The sequence below is a fragment of the Sciurus carolinensis genome, chromosome 12 (genome assembly GCF_902686445.1).
Source record: "Sciurus carolinensis chromosome 12, mSciCar1.2, whole genome shotgun sequence".
NCBI lineage: Eukaryota > Metazoa > Chordata > Mammalia > Rodentia > Sciuridae > Sciurus > Sciurus carolinensis.
Genome location: NC_062224.1, coordinates 84,448,024 through 84,466,478, shown reverse-complemented (window position 1 = coordinate 84,466,478; position 18,455 = coordinate 84,448,024). Strand labels below are relative to the sequence as shown.

General features: G+C 46.6%; 1 protein-coding gene across 1 annotated transcript; it reads right to left on the bottom strand.

The window, feature by feature from the left end:
* Nucleotides 1-1,526: 1,526 nt before the first annotated feature.
* Chi3l1 (chitinase 3 like 1) lies at nucleotides 1,527-8,801 on the bottom strand. The gene is made up of 10 exons (XM_047521326.1): nucleotides 8,670-8,801; nucleotides 8,390-8,419; nucleotides 7,273-7,474; nucleotides 6,527-6,583; nucleotides 5,659-5,809; nucleotides 4,751-4,872; nucleotides 3,541-3,664; nucleotides 2,826-3,008; nucleotides 2,377-2,493; nucleotides 1,527-2,171 (listed from the first exon to the last, which is right to left on the bottom strand). The coding sequence occupies exons 1-10, from the start codon at nucleotides 8,692-8,694 to the stop codon at nucleotides 2,031-2,033; spliced, it is 1,152 nt and encodes a 383-aa protein (XP_047377282.1). The 5' UTR covers nucleotides 8,695-8,801; the 3' UTR covers nucleotides 1,527-2,030.
* Nucleotides 8,802-18,455: the final 9,654 nt, after the last annotated feature.

Below are 18,455 nucleotides of genomic sequence, written 5' to 3'. Positions count from 1 at the left end.
ATGTAGCCCACAATTTAAAAATAAGCAAGCGTGTCATTTATTTAGGGTCCTCATCAACCTGCAGACTGTACCTCTTCCTCAGGACAGAGGGGCATAAGAGTGTGGCCGCCTCTCAACCCTGGCTGTCCTTGCAGGGAGTGGCAGTGGAGAGCTCAGGGTGCCTTATGTCTAGCCCTGCCTGGGTGCCTATGTCATCTGCCAGGTGACTCAGTGTCCTGCTGGGCAGGGAGCAGGCCCTGGAGACTCGATCTCCATCCTTGGCCTCTGACTGTGCAGCTATAAGTGAATGTGACTAACCCTACAGGACCCTGAGTCAGCCCTGGAGAGCCTGTCCCAAGCTGGGGGAAGGGTGGCCCTAGGGGCCGGGAGATGGCTGCTCAGAAAGACCCTCAGCCCTGGGGGTTCAAAGACCCTTGTGTGCTCGGCAGGCAGTGGCAGGGTTTAGGAAATGTTTGGCCATTGGCCAGCCCTGAAATGCTAGGTACCCACTAAGGCTCTGGCCAAGTTCTTTGCCTTTAGCAGAGCTGTGACCTTGGAATCAGCTGCATCTGCCCTGCTCTAGCTGGTTCAGATTTCAGGACAGCAGATAGGTATTTTCTTCCCTACACCTGAAATCAGAGTCACAGACCATCAGGCCAACTCATGATTACCCCAAGTCACAGATAATCCAGATATTAAGAAATCCACCAATAAATTCTCTTTAGTTTTAGAGGATGCAGCTGGACTCTCTTTGGATAAAGTCATTCCAGGGTCCTGGAAATTCACAGAAGGCTGGTGAGAGCATCTCCCCCTCATAAAGGATGGAAAACTGACTATTTTTCTGGGTATCCTATTCCATCAGCCTCAGGCCAGCTAGGCAGGGGTGCTTTGATCTCCGCGTGGTCAAGGGATGAGTGTGCATGGAGGGACTGCAAGGACAGTGGGCTAGGGACAAGGTGATCATTGGGACAGACATGGCTCTCAGCACAGCAATAGGATGGGCTACCCCTGAGTTACTGAACTGCAGGTCACTGGGGATGTCAGAGGTTAGAAGGCCATCCCTCAAGAGCCTTGTAGAGGCTCCAGCCCTGGGAGGCAGGGAAGGTGCATGAGAAGATGTATGTATTTCCTTGTGGTGCTGAGGGTCTAGGGTTGAGGGCTCTCTAACCCTATCCTGTGCAGCTCCCACCACCTTCCTGAGGGCCAGAAGAGATGAAATGCTGGGATTGAAAGGATTCCTTCCCAGTGTCTGCCAGTCTTCAGGAAACAAGTGACTTCTTTCAACAAGCAACTTAATTTGGAAGTCTGAATGGCAATGACGTTACTATCTGGAAGGCTATCGGCCATACTTGGGTGAAGTCCAAAGCAGGAAAATCTAAGGATGCTACCTCCCCTTGGAGTTCCCTGCATCCTGGTGGAGGACGTGGTGGCCTCACCTCAGCAAACTCAGGGCTCCCAAGCCACAGAGAGAGGGATCCAGTAAAGATGGGGGTAGGTAAGCACAATGGTCCAGGGTGCCACCAAGACGAACCAAAGCAAGTGCAATACACTGTTAAGCTCTTGTACTTTACTGAGCAGTTGTGGAATTAGGAAAGGGAAGTGGCATAGGAGACATGATTATGTTCCTAAATGAAGGTTTCAACTTGGGCTTTGCAGAGGGTATAATTAGTATGGCAACTGAGTCTTGTAGGATGTTTGGCTGCTAGGTGGTAGAGCTTGCCAAAATGGTGTCCTTTATAAGGAGGGTTGGGGGTAAACAAGTTGAAGAAGTTCCCCTATGCCAGACTTGGGTCAGTGAGCATTTGCATTCACCAATGGGTATGTACTGATACTGTGTCTTATACTGTGCTAGTCCCCAGACCCTCACTGACCTCACAGCCCCACCTGAGCTCCCTGTCCACCAGCACTGAGCATGCATTTCAGTGGTGTTGCCCACAGCGGGAGACCGAGGCTCAGATGGGAGACTAGAGTGAAGGTGATCAGGCTCCTGGCCAGCTGGAACCAGAGGGTGTGGGGTGTCCTTGGAGCCCACTGTGTGCAGAAGGACAGGGCTAAGCTGCTGCGAGTGCATCCTTGATGGCATTGATGAGAGGGAAGCGTAGATTCTGGCCACAGAAGGAGCCCCGGAAGTCATCCAAATCTAGGGCCCACACCATGGCACCTGCCAGTTGCCTGTTTTTCAGGTACTGCACCTGAGGAGGGAGGTCCAGAGGGGGAAGGGCTGGGTCCTCCAGGACAGGCTGTATAGGGGGGAAATGCTATTCCCAGGGGAGGGATGGCAGGCCCCTAGACCCCCACCCCACACAGCCCAGACCTTAGGGCAAGAGACTGAATCTGGCTGCTTAGAGCAGGTGTCCCTCTCCTGCTTTGTCCTGAGGTGTGGCCTGCTGAACCTACCTTGTTTCTGACGCTCTCCTGGTCATCGTATCCCACCCACTGGTTGCCCTTGGTGGCGTAGGGAACCAGCTGGCCCAGTATCCTATGGACTGTGGCTCCGCGGAGGAATTCACAGATCTGAGCAGAGAATGGGACATAGATAGAACAGGGAGGCTTTGCAGGACACCAGGAGAAGTCACTCCCCAAGTCTCAGTCCCTTGATTCACCTTGCAGCCTCACTCTCAGTGGGTTTGCAAGTTGTGGGTTTCATGCAAATTTATGTAAAACAGATGCAAGTGTTACAGAGTTCAGCTGCCTTTAAGGGCTATAACGGATTCTGATTGCTTCCTCCATATTTTTATTCTTTGACTATACTGGAGGTTGAACCCAAGAGTGCCTACCACCCAGGCCCTTCCCCACGGCTGTTGATGGTATTGGGGCAATCTTGGCTTCTCCCCCAACTCTATTACCTCATAGTAGGCGAGGAACCCTTTCTCATTGGTGAATCGGCCTGGTATTCCTGGCCCTGAGATTGGGGCTCCAACACCCGTTTCAGAAGAGGACAGAGTGAAGCTCCTTCCAAAGATGGGGATGCTCATCACCAGCTTGTTGGCTGGGGCCCCCCGCTTCAGCATGTACCCCACAGCGTAGTCCTAAGTGGGGATAGAGCCGGGACAGTAGGAGCAGTTAGCTGGGCTGGCAGCGCAGGGATGGGAAAGGGTTATGATTAGCACTGCCACTGTGACAGGTGAGGTTGGGTTACATGATGCGCCTGGGATTCCCCATTCCTCTGGGAACGGATCACATCAGTTTAAAACGAATTTCAAAGTTTCATTATTGAAAAGCTCCCTTTACACCTAGAAGGGATTATTATTATTTGACAGATGCAGAAATCAGGTGCCTGACTCAGACTGCACAGCTAGCAAATGACATGTTGAAGCTAGACAGTCACCTCCTGGCTTCCGGCCTCTGTTCTGCCCCTGACTTCATTCAGTCCACCCCACAGGCCATGTCTCCAGAGTCACGGAGAATGAAGACTTAGGGCCTCAGTTTTCTGTAAAATGGGTCTCATAACACCTGTCTTGCAGATTTGTACTTAAGAGCAGAGGGGTTGGTGGGTGTGAGCCCTAGCAGGTGGCAGGACTTTGTGATCCCCTCCCACACTCCCTCCTTTTGGGTGCCCACAGTGTTGCTGAATCTGTAAGAGCGGGTATCCTCTTGGCCTCGAAACAGAGGGCTGTGGTGTCCTGTGGTCCCGCGCCAGGTTCCATGGAAATCGTAGGTCACGGTGCTAATGAAATCCAGGTGTCTGAAAGACAGGGATGGAGGGAGAGGTGGGAAATTAGAAACACTCTTGGCCTCACATCCAAAGCCCCAGCAGGAGGTGAATTGGCGAAGCAGGCAGTTGACAGATAGGCCATTAACCCAAAGCCCAGAAGTTCCCTGGACTGCTTCCTGGTTGCTGGCCCACCTCCCCTGGGCCATGCCAAGGTGTGAGCTCAGGGTCCCGGGAGAGCACTCAGGGCCTGAACAGGACTCTCTGTTGCACCCCAGCTCATGTCTGGCCTCTATCTCAACCCAGCCTCTGCACTCCTGCCAGACTCACCTGGGTGAAGCAGGGAAAGAGCCCAGAGGGGAAAGAGCAGGGACAAAAGATGGCGTCACCCAAGGAACACTGGAAGGAAGAGGAAGTTCCCCACAGGCATACTGACGAGGGAACTGTAAGTGCATGGTGTGAATATGAACTTCAGAAATTTGGGGCAAATTGTTGAAAGCCACCTCTTTCCCACCAAGTGATCACTTTAGACACCAAGTCTACACTCTAAGATTCTAAGGAAGATTCTAAAGTCATTTGAGAGTCACTTTTCCTTCCTACTAGATTTCCCACTATCCTGCCTGTGCTCTGGGGAGAGACTGTGCATGACCAATAGCTTCCTGTGGAGACAGGGTGGAGGGGCAGGAACAGGAACGGGCTGCTTGTGTGTGCAGGCACAGGAGTACCATGAGACTCCGAGCATTCTAGAAAGGAAGGGTATTACTGTGGCAGGGCCTCCTCCCGCCAGGCCTACTACTCTGCTCTGCTGGCCACAGAGAAAATACTCTGTAATGTTGGTGGGTATAGATTTTTCTACTTCCCTTTCTCACATACATCCAGAGAAACTCAACTGCTCAGCAACACTCCAAGTGAACAAAGAAGATCAGAACTTATGCTTCATTTGACAGATGTGGACACTGAAGCACAGGGTGGGAAAGTGACTAGCTCAAGTTCACATATCCAGGTTTTGGAAGCACTGGATCTAATAGCCTGGTCTCCTGGATCTTCAAGGAATTCTATGGTGGAGGAAGGGGTGGTGTCGGCAGAGGCCTCTGGGAATTGTCTGGGTAGGAGACTCACTGGGATATCTGGGCGATGTCATAGCCGCTGTCAATGTCAACCTTCCCTGCGGACACTGCTGCGCTGAGCAGGAGTCGCTCTGCTCCAGCCTGGGCTTCCTTTGCAAATTCAGCCTTCATCTCCTGCATGGGGGACAGGTGGGTGAGTGAAAGGGACCCAGGCAGCAGAATAGGGAGACTTGTAAAGGAAGGCCAAGGTCTCTCAGCACCTCACAGATGTTCCCCATCTGCTGGGACCACCAATCTGCCCAGGGCTCAGTGGAAATGATACAGGCCCGGCACGGTCTGATGCACAGGGACACTCATCTTTTTTCTAAAAGGATGCTTTGGACCAATCTCATCCTCAAACCCCAGGCACACCCATTGACACTCAATTCCTGCCTGTCCTGAGGGGACCATCAGAACAGTAGGTGACGTGGTTGGAAGACATTTGCCTTTCAGTCTGTGCTTTGTTCTAGCCAGTATGTGAGATCGTAAGACATTTATACTGATAGCGTGGACAATGTGTGTAGACTGTCACTCTGCCCCTGGGAACCGAGATGCTTGGGCTACCCCAGATGGAGCCGAGTGCCTGGCAGCAATGTATACTGTGTCGCTGGTGGCATCAGTTTGGGACTGAACCATGGACAATGGATGCTCCATATTCACTGACAGTGGCAGTGAGGGGTGGGTACCCTGCTAAGTCATGGCCTTCTGCCTTTTAGGACCCCACTTCCACCTCCCACTGGGGTCACAAAGTGTCTTCCTTGTTATTAAGAGTTCCAGGACTCAGACCTTGGAACCTACTGCTAGGAGGCTGAAGTCCCTCTGCCTGTCCTCGGGAGGTCCTCTGCTGCAGACAGCTCCTGACCCCCTCCACTCCCTGGCACCTGCGTCCCCTGCTACCTCCCTGCCCGATCTGACTGGTACCTGGATGAGGGTGGCGTGAAGCTGCTTGTTTCTTCGACCAGGGGCGAGCCAAGATAAGTCCAGCCCATCAAAGCCGTGGGCCCGTAGAAATGGCGGCACCGACTTGATGAAAGTTCTCAGCCTCTGGGTGTTAGAGGCTATTCTGGAAAATCTAGGACCAAAATCAACCCCATGTGCCCTGACCTTCTAGTGGGGTTTCTGGGACCTGGGGAGCGGGGAGCAGGGAGCCTGAACTGATGCAGCTCTAGGAGGGCCTGGTTGGGGTGCTGCGCTCCTCCAACTTTAGAAAGGGCACACTTCTTGGAGCCAGGCACCCCTGGACTCCAAGCCGCCTACTAGCCAGCCTCTTCAAACAGGGTACAGCCCAAGTCTGAGTTTGCTCCTCTGCAAAATGGGATCATGATAATACCTCCTAGTGCTGTTGTGAGGATCCCATGTGATCATGGTAGGAAAGGGTACCTGACCCAGTGAGCACTAAGTGGGAGCTGTGATGAGCCCCCAGCCCCGGTCACACTCACCTGCTCCAAGGCACCCTCCCATCCGCTACACTTTCCCATTAGTTTCCATCCCACTCCTTCCCGCCCCTCGTGGCAATAGCCCCAGAAGTTCTTTGCTTTCAGGTCAGAGAGGTAGTAAAAAAGAGGATGGGTGGGGAGCCAGGAGATCCATTGTGAACCTGCTGTGTGACTCCTGATAAGTCCTCTCTCTCTGGGCTCTGGTTTCTTGGCTGTACATGAGACTGGTCCCTAACAACCATTTAGGCCTCTCTGCCTAACCAGCCCGGAGCCACTATACCCCTGAGAATGGGTGAAAAGAGCCAGGCCTCCCTACTCCCCTCCCTTCCTCCTGCTCCAAGAGTAGGTCCTACCTTTCAGAGCCAAAGTTCCACCCTCCAACTGACAGGAGAGTCTTCAGGTTGGGGTTCCTGTGGGGCAAGGAGAGGGGAAAGCAGGGGTGGAATAAGATTATGGTGACACTAAGGGTCCCTGTGTCTGGGCAGCTGTAGAGGAGCTCTAACTTTGAAGAGGCCGGATCGGGTCTCTGCTCTGATGACCTCCTGCCCCTGAGACTCAATATTCTCTTTTTGTTTCAGTACTGGGGATTAAACCCCAGGGTCACTTAACCACTGAGCACATCCCGGCCCTTTTTTGTACTTTATAAGAGCCAGGGTCTCACTGAGTTGCTTAGGGCCTCGCTAAATGACTGAGGTTGACTTTGAACTTGTGATCCTCCTGCCTCAGCCTCCCAAGTTGCTGAGATTACAGGCTAGAGGTCATAGACTTGGTGGCCATTACTCTGAAATATGCTGTCCCTTCTTGTTGCCCCTGGTGGGGAAGTCAGAGAATGGCAAAGTAAGGTCACAGCACTTTCCGTGCTCCTAGGGGATGGAGAAAACCCCTTTCCCAGGGGAGCCGCAGCCTGCCCATCATCACCCAAACACTGCCCAACACCCGCCTTCATACCTCCCATTGAAGCCGAGGCCCCCAGCTCTCCACCCAGAGGTGGTCCTGGGGGCCCTCACCCATTCTCTTGAGCAGAGCAGCCCTACCCTGGAACCAGCCCAGCTACCCCCCACCCCATCTTCCTCCTGTCCTGGCCAACCTGTGACCCAACCTGATTTTGAGTGCATTCAACATGCCATAGAGTGTCACATCGTTCCATTCATTGATGTCAATCTCATTGTTGCTTATGTTGGCAAAGCTGTAGATGACGTGGGTGCAGAGAGAGTGGTCGATGGCATCTGGAAAGCAGCTCCCGTCACCTTTCCGGTACTGGGACCAGTTCGTGTAGTAGCAGACCAGTTTGTAGGCAGAGCCTGAAGGAGAAATCTAGGGTGGGACCTGGGCCAGGATTCAGCCAGAGACCCTCCAGCTGAGCCCAGAGCTGAGCACCAATGGGGCTGAGGATGGGGTGGGGAGGGAATGGGCCAGGATCCTGAGCAAACTGAAAATTCTTAAATAAAGGGAGCTGGCTTGGGCCCCTGCCTCTGGGGAGTTCCCTGTGTGATAAAAATGAGGCCTGTTCTGAAGATCCTTGGAGCCGGTCCAGTGCAGCACAAGATCACACTGCAGGTGGAAACCTGCCCTGTGCAGGTGAAGGTGAAATGGGCCTCCCACGCAGTGCAGGCCCGGGCTTCCTGGAAGCAGTGGCTTTGAGGGAGGGCAGGGACCTGGCCCAAGATAGCCGGTGTCAGAAGATGTCCCGGCCTTCAGCCTCTGGCCCTGCTACAAGGTCTTTGACCCAAAAGGGGTTCTGCCTGCTTCTCCTCTGTGGTCAGGTGGAAGTGTCCCTAACTGTAAGCCGCCCAGAATGGCGGTCCCCAAGCTGTGGCACAATATCACAACAGATAGGAAGTTCTTCCTTTCTTCTCATTCTAATTTTCCCTGCAGCAAATGATGTCCTTTCTGGCCACTTGGTTACAGAGGGCAGTGGGCATCACTTGTCCACGTGGTGACTGGGCCCCTGACAGTGGTTTCCTCTGTCTCCTAGTCAGTGAACCTGAGATTTTTTAAAGTTTGTTACTTTGAAAAAATTAAAGTCTATTCAAGAGTGAATAGTATGATGCACATCTGTAGCCCCTTCCCCTTGGTTTAACTAATGCAAATATTTCCAAGCCATTGGGGTCACTGAAGAAACTGGAAGAGTGTTCCCTGTACCAAGACCTCCTTCTCATGGGTGCTACACCCTCACCAAACTCGAGGACTCAAGGCAGGGGTGGTGGGGTACTTACAGCACTGGAGCAGCACCAGGACCGCAAAACCTGAAGGGAAGTTCAGGGTCAGTCTCCCTGCAAGTGCATCTGACCTCCTCCTGCCCCTCCCCAGACAATCGGCACCCTAACACCAGCCTCCACCCTCCCTCCCCTGGCTCCGCTTTGTGCCTGCGGTTCTCTACCACCCCAAAGATAGGAGGCTGGGACCATGTGCAATGGCTCTGTGGGGTGTCTGGGCCCACCCGCCTGAAAACCCACGATCCCCACTTGATCCAATCCGCTTGGCCGGCCCAGAGACCTGTTTGAGCCACCCTCAGGCCCATCCTGGCTGCAGCAGAGCGGGCAGTGGTGGCCTCTTCCCAGTGCCCAGCAGCTCCTGGTGCTCAGCTGCCTAGAGGGAGCCTCTTTCTCAGGACCCACGCTTCCTACTTATACCAGTCCCACTCCACTCCCCACACCCCAGACCATCCCCTTTACAGGAACTCAGCCTGTGCCAACAAAGGAAGCACGGGGCCTGGGAGTGGGGGTGGGGAGCTTACGGGCCACCAGAGGAGGATTGAGAAACTGCGGACTTTTGGAAACTTTGCACCAGGTCTTCAGGAGGCACCTGCCAGCAGAAGTGCCACCATGATAACGGGGGGCTTCCCAGGGCGTGACTCAGACGCATTTCCAAAACCTTCTTCCTGTTATCCCACCACGCCCACGTCTCTCCAGCAGTTTCCCGGCTCTTCTGGCAGCTTCTCCTCTGTGTCTCCAGTCCTCAGTCCAGGCCGTTGGCCAGGTTGAAACAGGGCACAATTGAGTTAAGTAAGCCGCAGCGGCGGAACAAGGCCGCTATTATCACCCCACCTGACCGCCCCTCCCACAGACCTGCGGTCTCCTGGCTGTTCCCACAGCTGACCTGAGCCTCGCTCGGCAAAGGCCAGAAAGTCTCAAAGGTGGGTGGCGAGGGGGTCCTACGTCTCTTCCTTTTAGCAATCTATATGCTGTTTATTGAGTGGGGAAACCGGGAGAAGAGAGGGAAATTCCTGAGAATACTCTCAGCCCCGCCCGATGCTGCTTTTCCCTTTCTGAAACGCAGCAGTGATGGCTGATCAAGGACCTTTGTAAGCCTGGGGCTGCGGGGACGTACTGTGGAGCAAACACAGGGGTAAATAGGATGTTCCTCAGGAGCAGCGACCCAGAGAATCCAGAAAATCAATCACCTCCGCTCCTCTCTCAGTGATGCTTTTGAAATCCCAGCCCAGTGAGGTGGCCCTTCTCTAAATCCTTCGGTGACTTCCGATCGCTTTCAGCAAAAGAACAAGTGTAGCTCAGTGGTGGGACGCTTGTGAGCATGCCTGAGGCGCTGCTTTCCGTGCCCGAGCCACCCCCAATAAAACAGAACAGAACCACAAAACACACGGCTTAATGAGGCTCTGCACGGTTTGGCCCCTGTTTTTGGCCAAAGATCCAAGACAACTGCATTTGTTGCAGGCTATAAATTAGTTAATAGGCAGCAAGCGAAGAACAGTTCAGAACCCTGAGTCAGAATGGGTCTGAGGGCTTCCCAACCAAGTCCCCTTATGTTTACAAGACCTTCAGGTAATAGTCAAATGCTATCCACTCCTCCGTCGCAGCATCCCCTGGAGAGGTCTCTCCCCCACCCCACTCCCTTTCTCTTCCTCTGAAACTCCAATGGTCCCTCCCCTTTGCTGTAAAATGAGCCCCTTAGAAGCGACTTGTTGGCATCAGTACTTTGTGAGTACTAAAGGGCCACCACCTTTTCCTTTAAGGTGACTGACTTCTTTTGTAACGATGATTGACAGCATTGACAGACAATGAGAACTTTTCCCTGTTCTTTTGGGAGCACTGAGAGGAGGACTTCCTTGCAGGAAGTAGTGTGTGCAGGCAAGACATTTCCGCCACAGAGGACGGGATGTGAAAAGAGCACCTTCTGTCATTACTCTCTGCTTGTGTTAAAAATCATCTCATAGGTTCTGTTGGTCATGCCTGGTTGTCCTGTGAGCCTTTGAGCTCAGTTTATGAATTCCACCTTCTCCATGAAAGTGGCAGTGTCACAGCTAAGAGAACAGACACTGCTCAGCCTGCCTTGGCCGGACTGGCCAAAGGTCCCATAGTTTTCCACCTCCCACCTCATCTCAAGCCAAGCTCCCTCGTCGCTAACTCCTCCAAGCGCGGCTTCTTCCCGCACCTTATGCTTTTTCTTCACTCTCCACCACAGGGCCTTTGTGTATACCATCAACTTGCCTGTTTTTAGGTTTCTTACAAACTAATAAGATAGGCAGCCACAGTTTCATGAATGCTGGCAGACTCTACTCCGGGGACAAAGGACTTCTATGCAGAGCAAGCAGCATGGACCTCATGTTTGGCCACTTCCCCTCGGCCAAGTCCCACGGGAGTGATGCTGGAGCATCTGGGTGGATGCTGTGCATTCAGCGGGTTACATCACAGCCCAGGAACCCATAGTTGAAGGAACTCAGATCTACAGTGAGCAGTAAGCCTGCCTTACCTTGACTTTGGAAAGAGATATTATCTTGATTATTCTGGACAGTAAACAAGTCCAGGGGGAGACACGATTTCCACCTCCAAGGCTGTTTGCTAGGCAGACATCATTGAAAATAGCCTGGCCCGGGCAGACGGTGTTTGCTGCTGGGCACACTTGCACTAACGCAAGCAGCCCCTGGAGATGCCTGGAGCACCTGCCCTTCTCCAGCCAGTTTATCCTCCTCCTCCTTCAGACTGCAGTGTGGCAGGCTCCTCATTCCAGGAAAGGCTGACTCAGGGGGAGGGCGGACTCCACAGGGGCTGTCAGAGTGCTGTATGCCTCTCTCACTAACACCCAACCGGCTCTAACTCTCTAACTGTACCTTTTTTTTTTTCCTGGTGTGTGTATGGCAGGAGGAATAGGAAAATACTTGGGCAGGAAGAGGCTGTCGTGGGAGAATTCAAGAGAGGTTGAGTCACAGAGTGTGGGGCACGGTGCTTGATGCAGGATCAGGAAGGAGCTCGTGGGTGGACGCTGCCACCCCTCACAGGACACGTTCCTAGGACCTCTGCTGTGGCTTCTCAGGCATAATCATTTTGAGAATCTCTTCCTCTTGCATGGGTGACATTGCAAACAGAGGTGGAGTTAATGCCCCACCAAATACCTGAGCAGAAGTCTCTCTTTTTGGCAGGCAGGTCTTTTCCTCCAGGTGATGAGCTGCAGCCAGACAGGAGATGAGATTCCTTTCTAAATCCTCAGCTCTGTGTTGGTGGCCTGCACACAGTAGATGCTGTCACAAACTCAGAGGCAAAAATATTTGGATGAGAAAACAATTTCTTAGGAAAGGTGAAGGGGACCGTGGCTTCTCAGGCATAATAGTTTTGAGAATCTCTTCCTCTTGCATGGGTGACATTGCAAACAGAGGTGGAGTTAATGCCCCACCAAATACCTGAGCAGAAGTCTCTCTTTTTGGCAGGCAGGTCTTTTCCTCCAGGTGGTGAGCTGCAGCCAGACAGGAGATGAGATTCCTTTCTAAATCCTCAGCTCTGTGTTGGTGGCCACACACAGTAGATGCTGTCACAAACTCAGAGGCAAAAATATTTGGATGAGAAAACAATTTCTTAGGAAAGGTGAAGGGGAGTCAGACTTACAAAGACCGGCTGATCAAACCCAGAACAACAAATATTTACAGGGGAAAAAATGGTGAACAAGGTGACTTTGCTCATGGTGGAAATCTGCAACCTTCCCACATGTTCCTCAGTCACCCAGCACGGCAAAAAGCAGGGATATAACTGTTCTTGCCAACAGCTCCATATTTATGAGAAATGGTCAAGGCTTGTAGTTTTGAAGTACAGAGCCCACCTGACAGCCTAACCCGTTATTTTGGGGTTTTCTCCAGATTCAGGTTGTCCCCACCTCCTCCCTGCAGTGGTTCTCAGTCATGAATGGAAGAGACCAAAGTGCCAGGATTTGCCTCCACCGATTTCTGTTCTCTGTGAGCAAGTTCTTGAGTCATGAATTGGACCATGTTGGTTGCCTAACAATCTTCTGACTCAGATCTATCAAGTTGATATTTTGGTTTATTTGACCATTATTTATTTCAATTGGTATAAATGCAATGTCAACTAATATGTAAATATTTTCTTTTTCTATGGTTAGCAAAACCAAAATCAAATACTTATTAAAGCTTTACAGTGAACTTCTGTCTGGATGTTTTGTAAAGCCCCTATGGTTGGGAATTATTATTCTGATTCCTTTTCAGTGCTGGATATTGAACTCAGTGGTACTCTACCACTGAGCTACATTCCCTAGCCCTTTTACATTTTTTTTAATTTTGAGAAAGGTTCTTGAAAAATTGCCCAGGCTGGCCTCCAACTTGGGATTCTCCTGCCTCAGCCTCCAGGTAGCTTGGATTATGGTTATGCACCTCTGCATATAGCTGGAAATACTTTTATGTGTGAAGTAATCATGGGAAGTCCTTTTCAGTAACTTTTTATCTAAGATCTCCCTGATCATTAATATTCCTGGCCTGCCAAGAAATGCAATTATCTGCAACCTGTAAGACTGGAATTTCATCCGTCATAAAGATATACCAGTGTTTTTTTCAAATTTCATAAGTGTCCTTTTGACATGTAAAGTGTGGTCTTCCTTTTTAAACAGTGAGCTATCGTATGACAGACTCTTTGCTTAACCAAACCATAGTCAGGCTTCTGAACCTCCTCCCTTCTGCGCATTTCCATGTAAAATCCAGTTTTAGCATGGAAGCCCTTCCAAGTCAGCAAGAGCCCTCCTGCCCCCATCTTCAATACCTAACCAGGGTCCTCCTTCTCCACGATCCCCCAGGTGACATCTGATCACCCTGATGAGTCCATCCTAAGAATCCTGCAAGGTCAGTTTAAATCAGAATCCCCCTCCCTGCAATGTGTCCTCTCAGTCCTTTCCATCCACAGACGCCCACCCTGCTCCTTGGTTCATGTTCTATCCAGAGCAGAGTCCATTCTGTCTCCCCAGCTGCAACCCTGTTGCCATGGTCCCTATACCTGTGGGGATGGTCCTGAATAATGTCTGCCTACCCGTGGTTTAGTAAGTGTCATTGGATATTTTTTTTTCTTTAACATATATTTAATTAAATGGAATTTTTGGCACAGTCAATATCCAATTCTACTCTGGTAGTAAAAGGGACAGGTTCTTTATAAATAACCTACATGAGCATAATCATTGATTTCATCTAGAGGTGGATAAATTATACCAGTTTATGTAGTTACATTTAGTTACATTTTCCCTTTCAAATGTATGGGACTGTAGGTACATTTGGGCACAAAAAAATAAAGGAACTTGTGAAGGCACTTTCCTTTTATCCTTGGTTATCATTGTTTTGTAGATAAGGTCAATCAATATATGTTATTATAATCTGCACAGTTGTTCTTCAATTATCCTGATGACATGTTAACTTATAATCTATATTAAGACCTCATGGATTTTTTTTATTTTTGAAATTTGAAAGTTCAATTGAGACAAAGTGACATTGAAAGCATTCTGATGTGCTATAAGAATAAAATAAACACTGGATTTAAAGAAATACAATAAAAAAGGTAAAATATCTGATTAGTATTTTTTAGTTGAAATATTAATCTTGTAGACATATTGGGTTAAATAAAATATTGTTAAAAGTTTTAAAAACTTCATTCCAGTTTGTGCAGATATGTTAATTGAAATAAGATATGAACCACAATGATATCCATTTATTTCATCCATTTAGTCCTAAATTGTTAATTTTTGTTTTGTTAATCTTGGGTAAGGTATTCTACTTCTACAAAGTTGTGCACTTTTTGATCAATTTCCTGTTGAACTCGGTCGTTGTAGCAGGAAAGTAGTCACAGATAATAGTGATACAAAGAAGATTGTGTTCCAATTAAACTTTATTTTAAAAACCCCAAAGCCAGTTGGATTTGTCCTGAGAACCATAGTTTGCTGATTTTTGTTCTAGAATCCAGACCACAACCACTCTAGAGACTCTGATTCAATCACTTGGTTCTGTCTAAGATCCATGGTCAGCTTACACAGGCGAACCCGTACCTGGGAGTGTAGGTCTTGGGATACTACAATCAAGACACCAGGTTCATCTCTTTGTTGATGTTTTTTTGTTATTTATTCCAGAAGACTGCATTCCTAATCTTTAGCTTGGAATAGATGCAAGGAAAAAAGAAATGCCATCTCTGTATAATAAGATTAAATGGTTCTAGTTAATCAACAAGAATGGAAGAGAGAGGAGTCGTTTACTGAGATGTGATTTGCAGTCAATTTGTGCTAGATAAGGAGGACATTAATAAATCTCCAGGGCCTTCATTATCTCCCATAAAGTAAGAATCCAACCAACTGCTATTTAAGCCTAGAGACAAAATTTTAAATTTGAACATTTTGAAAATTATTGTGTCAGTCTTTGCACATGAACATAAAAACGTTTCTTTTCAAAGTGAAATGTGAGTATGATTGTTTTCAATAGAACCATTGAGATATTTAAATTAATACATTTTACTTATAAATACTTAGTAAAGCTGAGGGTTTCTTCTTGGTAAATAGGATGGCATTTATCATTATGTTGAGTTAGTCAATCGTTTGAAGAATGTCAAATATAACAAGTTATTTTTAAAACATCTCTCCTTTTATAAGGTAAAAGAATAAATCTCTGTGTTACCCATGGCCATCTCAACAATCTCTCACAGCTGGGGGTGTGGCTCAGTGGTAGAGACTTGCACATCATGCGTGAGGCCCTGACTTGACCCCCAGCACTACAACATAAAATAAAACAAAACATCTGTAGTTTGCTGTAAAAGGCATCTTAAAAGTCCTACTAAAAATAAAAAAAAAATTCTTTTAAAAAGGAAGAAAAGTGCCCTAAGCGTACAACTGTGAGGAATGAGTACAATTATAGAGGAAATACAGTGACAGACTCCAGGGAGAAGGACAAGGTCTTTATTTTACTTTGATATTTAGTATTCAGGAGGCTGAAAGCACTCAGTCTGTAGTAATGGATAACGGCCCTGAAAAATGTGAAACAATTTTAGCATTAAGCCTTACAAATGACAAAAATCTCAAAAGAAAAATAGATTTCATTGGAAATACAAAATTGCTATAGGGTAACATCATTACCATGCCTTCCTGTTCCAGCCTCCCACTAATCTCTATTCTACTTCTCTCTCTCTGGATTTGACTATTTTCTACTCTTCATAAGTGGAACCACATATCTTTCCTCCTGTGATTGCTTAATTTCACTTAGCATAAATTCCTCAGATTTCTTCCATACTGCAGCACGAGTCTGAATTCCCTTTGTCTTTAAGATCGAATAATATTCTGTTTTTATGTACATACAGAAAAAAAAAAAGTCCTACTATTCTGAATATGGGACCTAAATTTGGGCAAGGTAAAATTTGAGATGTAAGATAATATAAAGTATGCACATACATAAGTATTAAAAGGTAAGAAAAAAGAAATAGTTATAAATAATATTTTGAACACAGCAATAAACAGCAATAATTAATGAAAAAAATTAACTTTTTCTAAAAAAGGAATTTTTATTAAAATATGAAAATATGCCAAGACAGAATGCAGTAACAAATCATATTAAAATCTTTTAAAATCTAATAGAATACACTCCTGTACCAAATTACCTTTTTTTTTCTAAATGTGGTATTATCATTTAAGTACGTATGTAAATGTAAAAAATTTCTAGAACGTATTTTTCCATTTTCATTCTTTAATTCTGTTGACTCCATTATTTTTCTTGCTAAAACTATAATTTGGGGTTGGGGGAGGTTAAGCATTTTGAATACAGATTTAATTAATGAACTTGGTGACTAGGTTACATGATAAGAGGGAATTGTGATTGCTAAACATCTTCAGCGTTTGGGCCAGGAGTGGAGGTGACTCTCAGAGACTTGGGAGGCTGAGGTAGGAGGATCACAAGTTCAAGTCTAGTCTCAGCATCTTAAGCAGACCCTGTGTCAAAATAAAAAAATGTAGGGCTGGGGTTGTGGCTCAGTGGTGGAGCACTTGCCTCACTAGATTCGATCCTCAGCACTACATAAAAATAAATAAATAAAATAAAGGTATGAAAAATGTTTAAAAAGGGCTGGGATGTAGCTCAGTGGTACAATGCCCCCTGGATTCAATCCCCGTTGCTTCAAAACAAACAAATATCCCAACTAATATGGAACCGAATAAGAAGAAATATTTATATATTTCTAACTGAGATGACTCTTTGGAAAAATTAAACTGATTTAATAATTTTGGTTTTAAAACAAGTCTATGCCTTCTTGATTTTAGCACCTTCTGAGGTAAGTACCATGTTCACCATGTTTATGCAACTCTTTATTTTCTCATGAAAAGTCCAATTATTTTGAATTACCTAAATTTCACATACATTTTTGCTGGTCAGATAAACTTAACATTAATTTATTTGAAATTTTAAAATTGCAAAATGAAGTATGGCTAAATTAATGATCATAATCAATATCTTATAAAAGGAGATAATTTTTTAGTAATGCTAAAGATCACATGGACTTAATGTGTCAACTAAAATTGTAATTTCTAAGACACACACTATGGGGCATGCTCATAATCCCAGCTACTTGGGAGACTGAGGCAAGAGGATTGCCAGCCTCTGATACTCAGACCCCATCTCTAAATGAAAAAATTTTAAAAAGGGCTGAGAATGTAGCTCAGTGATAGAGTCCCTCTAGGTTCAAGTCCCATTGCTAAAAAAAAAAAAAAAAAGTAATTTTCAGATCCTCAGTTAACTTTAAGAATTTAAAATAATATTTGTTTGGGTAAAAATAATGTTTGGATACTTAAGCAACATAACTTTAAAATACCTCTGTTATTAGTTCATAAAATACAGCAGAGGGACCAGTAACAGGCTGAATAGCTTATACGGAAACCTTCGAATCCTTTGAAAAATGTTTGGTCTATACTTAATTTTTTTAGAAAGGTGGGGGCAGTATGCAAGATATTGATGTTTTGTTTATGAAAGGAGAATGGGATAAATTTATCTCAAACTATATATGTTTGGTAAGCCAAAACATAAAATAAAATAATAAAAGACAAATTTGAAGTTACACCATAAGTTCAAATGGTCTAAAGAGAAGTAATCTTTATTTTCTTGGGTTTAAAATAGCTACAAATAGTGAGTTTGAAAGGAGCAATGGTCTGCTTCCTGGTGCCATGTCCTGAGCCCCTTTCCTCTGCCATACCTTTCTCCTTGATGTTCCGCCTCACCTCAGGCCCCAAGGAATGGAGTCAGTCATCTGTAGACTGAGACCTCTGAAACTGTGAGTCGCCAAATAAACTTTTCCTCCTCTGAAAAAAATAAAATAAAATAAAAGAAAGAAAGAAATGAGCAATGACATATGTCAAATTATTTTGATAAAGTTGGCTTGACATTAATAAATTTGTTCATTAGTATTATATTCTTTATAATCATTAGTATTAAATTTGCACAAATGATATACACCAAGAGTCAAAATTGAGTTCTGGTTGTTTATTGAACTAATTTAACCTCTTCTCAATTAACATAAGACCCTTTTTATCATCCACATACAGTCCCTTCAGAAGTAGATAAATTATATCAATTTGTTTGATCCAAGTTATTTCCTGTTTGGAGAAGAGGTAATTTTATCACTTCTTATACCTGTTGGAGGAGTTCTGATGAAGCAACAGATTCTAAGGTAGAAATGGGGACCATCTGCATCTGTTCAGAAGGTTGACCCAGGCCTGGGCTCTAGCTCAGTGGTACAGCACTTGCCTCGCATGTTCAAGGACCTGGGTTTGATCCCCAGCACTGTGCACCCTCTGCCAAAAGAAAACCCCAATACTTGATTAGTTAAGGCATATATAGTTAAAACCCCATTAGGTCTTTTGGAGAGAAATATCTTGAAAATCTGAGCAATTTGGAGATTTTTCTTTTTAAGTTAGCAAGAAAATCTCTTAACATCCTTAAAGCCTCCTATAACAATGTCTCCTTTTTAACCTTATATTTAAAAAATTCCAAAGGGAAATTACAGCTTGAATCATTTGATTAAGGAAATTAAATAAAAGCTG